This window comes from Pterocles gutturalis, unplaced genomic scaffold, assembly GCF_000699245.1.
Source record: "Pterocles gutturalis isolate BGI_N339 unplaced genomic scaffold, ASM69924v1 scaffold20273, whole genome shotgun sequence".
Lineage (NCBI taxonomy): Eukaryota > Metazoa > Chordata > Aves > Pterocliformes > Pteroclidae > Pterocles > Pterocles gutturalis.
In genome coordinates, this window is record NW_010118560.1 from 27,269 (window position 1) to 34,615 (window position 7,347).

Sequence of the window (7,347 nt, forward strand, 5' to 3'; positions counted from 1 at the left end):
AGATGAAAGCAAGTTTAGCTTTTATGCTGAGATTTTGCTTCTTTGTTTTTCAACCAGCTCCTCACATACCAGTTTTATTCTGACCGTGCAGAAGCACAGAATCATATATCAGCCATAAATCCACACATGGGAGTCCTTGTTCTATGCTGCCACCAGGGAGTGTGCCCTATAGGAGATATACATTTGTCTGCAGTATGTGACTATAATGTGCATCCTTACCTGAAGTACAGAGCAACTGCTTTTTTCCACTACCCTGAACACCAAACACAGGTGAGTGCAGGTAACAGATCCAGCAGCTCACCTGTCCAGGGGCTCCAGGAGACCCGTGGGCTTCTCCTGCAGGAGCAAGGTCTGTGGTTTCACCGTTCAAAAGCACAAAACACTGGCAGAAGGGAAACACCAGGAGTGAAGTACTTACGTGAGTCTGCCACTCAACAAGACTTGATAGGTCTGCAGCTATACCCTGCGAGGAGGAAAGGGAACAGTGAGACAAACTGCAGTGCAGAGGAAAGGCTTCCGATGGCAGGAGGATGTGAGGAGAAGAGAGGGTGAGAGAGAGAAAGAATCTCGGGAACCTTCTGGCCTGGTGTGAGGAAGGACTGGAGTTGCTGAGTGTACGACACAGGAAAACAGGGAGGGGAGAGAACTTGCCAGCCTGCATAACTGCACCAACTCAGTAAACTGTTTCACTCACACAATTAACACATGGAAGCCAATCAGTGACTACATATGTAAAATCACAGAAAATGTAAGTGGTCAAGATAGTTTTCAACACACAAATTTAGCACAGGTCATTCCAGTTTTAGCTCCTGCTTGCTGCTTCTCTCAGAGATAAAGTATGTGGGGAGCTATGAGCCTTTCCTTTCTTTTTTCTTTTTTTTTTTTCTCTTTTTTTTGGATTAGCTGTAAGAGAAAATTCTGCAACATTTCATAAGGCTATCCTTTCTGTGGGGAAAAAATCATTTGCATATTTAAACCTTTAAAATGTCATCTCTGCCTTACAGCACATCTAATCAATGTCACCTGCAGAACAGGACACCCAAGGCTCCTGTAAGGGCCAAACTCTATTTGCCAGCTGGACAATCTAAGTAATGCCCTTTATGACAGTATTCACAAGGTTCAGAACACAGTAGCTTTGGTAATTATGAGACAACTTCAATAAAGAAGCATAGACAGGTCACAGATTGCAGAGTGACAATGACAATTCATCTGGAACAAACAGTAATCTCTAAAGTGCTTCAGTTCCTGCCACTCTAAATGAAGTTCTTTACTCGAAGTAAAACAAACCATAACCTATTCCTCTGAGCACAGGGCATTGTGTTCCCCATCCTTTTGAAATGCACACAGTCACTTTTTTGTTCACATGGTTTTGTGGAGAAAAAAGAGAATACTGGGTTTTTCAGACATCCTTATCATTTGTGGCTTGTAGCAAACATTATGAATATAGGGAAAAGGGAAGAGGAATCACTGTGAGACCAACAGCAAACCACGGGGCACACAGAAAATGAAAATGGCAGAAGGAATAGGAAAGAAAATTGTAGTAAGATGACAAAACATGGGAGAGCTAGATTACAGGATGAAGGAAGCTTATGAAACAGAGAAATTCAGGTGGCAAGAGATTTGTGAGGAGTAGCTCAGGAACATCGGAATGAATGAAAAAGAGTAAAAATATACTACGAAAAAAATTACAGCTCTCTAAATTCAGGATATTTTTTACTGGTGAAACACTGAGAACAAAATATTCCATGAGACTTTCTGTTCATTCATAAGACATCTTTTAACAGTCTGTCAAATCCTTGTGTAGCACAAACCCACCAGACTTGGTCAAAGCACATGGAGAGGTGGGACATCTTTCTGGCAAAGACTTTTTATGACGGTAAGGCTTTCAGATCAATATCTTTGTATGAAATAATGATGCAAAATTATTATGCTGGCATTGACTTTAGTTAGTTAGTTATACTGTCAATGGCTCCAATAAAAGTTTCAAATGTAGATTTTCAGAGATGAGTTTCAGTTACTATTTACATTCCAGAGTTCCTCTGTGAAACCAGAAAGTAACCTAACGGCAGGTTTTGAAACGTACATCTGTGACTAATAATTTAACTAATGGTATTTTTTAAAGCATCTACACATTTAATTTCCACTGATTCCTAGTGCCTGAAATATCTTTAAGAGTTACATGACTAGCTGTCACCTGCTTTTGACAAATCTCACATTTTTTTTCTTTAAACACCTTAATGTATTTTAAAATCTGCCTTTTAGTTCTGCGGTGCATTGTATTTTTTCTAAATGAGGAGTAATAGCAGTTCTTTACAACTCAAAGGTATTGAGAGATTGCAAAGAATCTGAGGACATATTTTGTTGAAAATTTTTATGTATCTTCTCCTCCCAGAAGTTAGGTGGAGTGCTTAAATGCTTTTGCAATCTTTCCTTACAAAATTAAGCCATAAACAAACCATGAAGAGATTTTTTTGCTTGTTTAAGAGCCATCCTAGCTACTATGTAGCCAGCTCTACTGCTTTTGAAATCAATGACATAACTTCCTTTGGGCTTCAGCAGAAGGAACATTGGGAACACAATCTGCTTCCTATTTAACAGATTTAACTGTAAGTCTCTTGCTGTGACCAAAGAAATCTTCATAGCAAACATAGGGCTCAGACATGTTTTTCCTTTCCCTTCTGATTTTCCGCAGTGGTACAATAGTTTACCATCTATTCCTGCCACTCTACCCTTTTTATCATTTCTTGGCTGGAAGCCATTGAACTCTTTAACATGTTCACTCTGCCACCATCTCTCATTGACATCTTGCTGATTACCTTGTCAGTGAATATTGACAGCCTCAACCACCATATATTGTTTAGTAGTCACTAAGTTAATCAAGTTTCTTTTACTGCTCAAACAGCCTGTATTATAAAGGGGAGATGAAGACCACATTTCTTGCCATTGCTTGTGATGGTATTAACCCATTGTTTATCACTTAAAGAGTGTGACCCATTATTGTCCCCTGGTAGTTATGCCATGTAAGTGTTACAGGCTGCAGCACTGAATAGAATACTGATGTTACTGTTCTGCTAAAACAACTGTAGTAGTAACACTGGGCATTCACAATCCTTATTAATTACTTCATTCTGGAGAGGGTTTAAAGAAAAGAAAATACATTATTTTGTCATGATATCCAAATTCAAGTCTCATTTCTCACAGTGAATTCTGAAATAAGAACTTCAGTATATGTGTATTGGAATTCAGTCTAGGAGATAAAGTGCTCATGTACCACCATTAACACTTGTTCTTGGATCTCACCTAGATAACAAAGCAGAATCAGACCTCCACAGCACCGGTAGGAGATACTAAGAGATAAGCAGCGATACATGCAAAGCGTGTTGTGACTTAGCAAGCTGGTCATCTTGCCTAGCAGATTCACTATTTTAGGGGATGACTGCTACAGGTAACATAGCTTCTCAGAGGATTTCAGACCTTCCAATCTGAATGCACTCACTAATTTTTTTTCCCCACTGTTTGATATTGATTTATTGATGTCACTTCTTGACATGAATATATTTAAGCACTTTTTCTTCATCAGAACCACATCTGAAATGTATTCAAACAAGACATTAACACATTTGGGGTATCTGTATATCAATGTTACTTGTCCATGAATTAATACCCTGGGACGTAACTCAGAAAGTGCTGTAAACCTGTAGTAACTGTTGTTTTTTGCTGTAAGAAACAGTCCACTTGCCACTGACCTCTCTGCCAGCATAAGAATTTGTCCAGATGTGTGATGAACCGGATAGAGTGACTGATCACCAGTCACCCTTGAAAACTGCAGGGGGGCGGGGAATTAATACATTTTAGCTAAATCAGCTCTGCTGTATGTTTCACTCCACAGATTGGAGACTTTGGGGAGTAAGTTATAAAGAAACAGTAGAACATTTTAGAAAGGAATATTGCTCTTGGTTTTTTTAATGGAACTACAACACTTAGAATTTTACCTGCAGTTTGTCTCTACAGGAATTCCTCTTCATCTTGCTTACTCTACAGAGTAATAAGTACATTTTATTGGAATGCACAATTCTGCTGCTTATACATAATAACTGTATACATATATGTATACATATATGTATTTGTATGTATTTTGTATATGTATGTATACTACAGGACATACAAAGATCCTTTTCAAATGTCTTACACGTAAATGTAAGCTTTTAATAATTTTTACTTTAACAGACAATAACTGTTAATATGACAGTTACCCAAGAAAAACATCTGCAATTTATCTAGCTTTTTATTTTCCCATCTTTAAATACTTGTCAAGTTACAGGAAAGTGTTACATTTTCATTTTCTAATATTTGTAGTGGGGAAACCAATTAGGGTAAAATAAGAATATTTTCCTAAGGCAAAAATAACGAGCCCAAGACCAATAAAATCCACATAGCTAAACATGGATACAGGGTACAGAGAAATTTGTGGGTGAGATAGTAAGTTTACATCCCCAAAGTGCCATTTAGCATCAGCAGGCTTTAAAAAAATATATTTTCCTGGTTCTGGGAGTAGATGAGTAAAATTAAAGCAATCTTGGACCAATACCAGAATTTAAATTACAATGTGTTTCATGTTTCCCACTTCTTCTGCCTCGCTCCCTGCCAAAGCTTGGCAGTTCCATTATTATGGCAATCAAGCTGCCGTGTTCTTACATCATATATAACCACCAAGAAAACTAATTTCAGAATCTCAACATGTTTGCAGCTCCCAGGAGACAGTTCTTGCTGGTAATGATGAATAGATTGTAGGAACACAGAGTCATCCTGCGGTCTAGAAAACCTTAGACCTAAAGGAAAAATACAAAAGTCTTGGTTAAAGTTCAGACTACTTCCCAAATGTTTCTAGGTGGGAGAAACAATGCTGGGTTTCCCCTTGCTGCTGTCCACTCCACTTAAATGAGGTGACATCCTACTGCAGGTCTTCTCTAGGCATTATGAGGGCTCAATCAGACTTAAAGACAGTTACAGAAAGTTAAATCAGCTGTTTAATTATTTTGATGTTACCTCAGCTGGGTCTACAGTTTGTTTCACTTCAATATATTTATGGAACACAGTACAATCTGAGCATGACTTCAGTTTCTCATATACAAACATTTCAGCTAGAAAGTTGAGGACATTCTACTAGTATTTGTAAAATGTGGTAATCAGTTGTTGGAGCCAAATTTCCAACCCACAAACAAGAAGTTTAAATACAGATTTGAGGCTTTAAAATGAAAATGTATGGGTACATCAGGGACAAAAGGAAGATGAGGGAAAATGTGGACCCTCCCAAGAAGGAAATGGGAGACCTCATTACCCAGGATATGGAGAAGGCTGAGGTACTCAATCACTATTTTGGGGTCAGTCTTCACTGAGAAGGGCTCAAGCCACACCACCCAAATTACTGAAGGCAAAGGCATGGACTGGGAGAATGAAGAACTGCCCACTGTAGGAAAAGATCAGGTGCGAGACCACCTAAGGAACCTGAAGGTGCACAAGTCCATGGGACCCAAGGAGATACATCCATGGGTCCTGAGGGAACTGGCAGGTATATTTGCTAATCCACTGTCCATCATATTTGAGAAGTCATGGCAGTTTGGGGAAGTTCCCACTAACTGGAAAAGTGGAAATATAACCCCCATTTTTAAAAAGGGAAAAAAAGAAGACCTCAGGAACTACAGGCCTATTAGTCTCACCTCTGTGCCCAGCAAGATCATGGAGCAGAACTTCCTGGAGATTCTGCTAAGACACATAGAAAATAAGGAGGTGATTGGTGACAGCCAACAGGGCTTCACCAAGGGAAAATCATGCCTGACAAATTTAGTGGCCTTCTACGATAGGGCTACAGCATTGGTGGACAAGGGAAGAGCAACTGACATCATCTACCTGGACTTGTGCAAAGCATTTGACACTGTCCAGCATGACATCCTTGTCTCTACATTGGAGAAACATGGATTTGACTGTTGGACCACATGGGGGTTAAGGAATTGGGTGGATGGTCACACCCAAAGAGCTGTGGTCAGCAAGTTTGCTGACAATGCCAAGCTGTGTGGTGTGTTCGATATGCTGGAGGGAAGGGATGCCATCTAGAGTGACATTGACAGGCTAGAGAAATGGGCCCATGCCAACCTCATGAAGTTCAACAAGGCCAAATGCAAGGTCCTGTACATGGGCCGGGGCAAACCCAAGCACAAATAAAGGCTGGACAGAGAATGGATGGAGAGCTGCCCTGAGAAGAAGGACTTGGGGGTGCTGGTGGATGAGAAGCTCAACATGAGCCGGCAAGGTGCACTTGCAGCCCAGAAAGCCAACCATGTCCTGGTCTGCATCAAGAGAAAAATAACGAGCAGACTGAGAGAGGTGATTCTTCCCCTCTACTCTGCTATTCTGAGACCGCACCTGGAGTACTGCATCCAGCTCTGGCGTCCTCAGCACAGGAAGGACATGGACCTGTTGGAGCGAGTCCAGAGGAGGGCCACAAAGCCCTCCTGACGAGGGCTGGAGCACCTCCCCTGTGAGGACAGGCTGAGTGAGTTGGGATTGTTCAGCGTCATGAAGAGTAGGCTCCGGGAAGACCTTATAGCAGCCTTCCAGTATTTAAAGGGGGCCTACAGGAGAGATGAGGAGGGACTCTTCAGCAGAGGGTATAGAAATAGGACAAGGGGTAATGGCTTTCAGCTGAAAGCAGGCAGATGTAGATTAGATATTAGGAAGAAATTTTTTACTGGGAGGGTGGTGAGACACTGGACCAGGTTGCCCAGGGAAGTTGTGGATGCCCCATCCCTGGAGGTGTTCAAGGCCAGGCTGGATGGGGCTTTGAGCAACCTGGTCTAGTGGAAGGTGACCCTGGTAATGGCAGGGGGGTTGGAACAACAGGGTCTTTAAGGTCCCTTCAACCCAAACCATATTATGATTTTATGATTCTGTGATTCTAAAATAAGCCATGTTCCAAGCTTTTTGTAATATTAAGTACAAAGGGTACTCTAATCTCATATATTGTACACCTTGTCACATTGTACAACCTTTACTTACATATTTCAATTTGTGACTCTTCCTAAAAAGGAATAGATTTCAAGGTATTTAGGCAAAATTTTTAGAGAATTAAATTAGTATGTTTACCTAGAAGCCTGGTGTAGTAGAACACCTAGCTCTTCATCTTGCTTCCAAACAAGGCTCAAGTGCTTCCTGATAACACATTTTATTATTTCTCTGAACTGCACAACAACACAGTTGCACGTATTTTTAAAGAAAGCTATATTACACAAATACATATATGCAAAGGTTTTTTCACCAAAAAAACTGCAAAACTAGAAGCTACACACACCT

General features: G+C 40.5%; 1 protein-coding gene across 1 annotated transcript; it reads left to right on the plus strand.

Annotated features, from left to right (window-relative positions):
* Positions 1-5,258: 5,258 nt before the first annotated feature.
* Positions 5,259-5,983, plus strand: LOC104460923 (the record flags this gene model as incomplete). Its single annotated transcript, XM_010076274.1, is given in 2 exon segments — positions 5,259-5,378; positions 5,380-5,983. Coding segments are annotated over 2 exon segments (724 nt in total), but the record flags the coding sequence as incomplete, so codon positions are not given.
* Between the last annotated feature and the right edge of the window lie 1,364 nt (positions 5,984-7,347).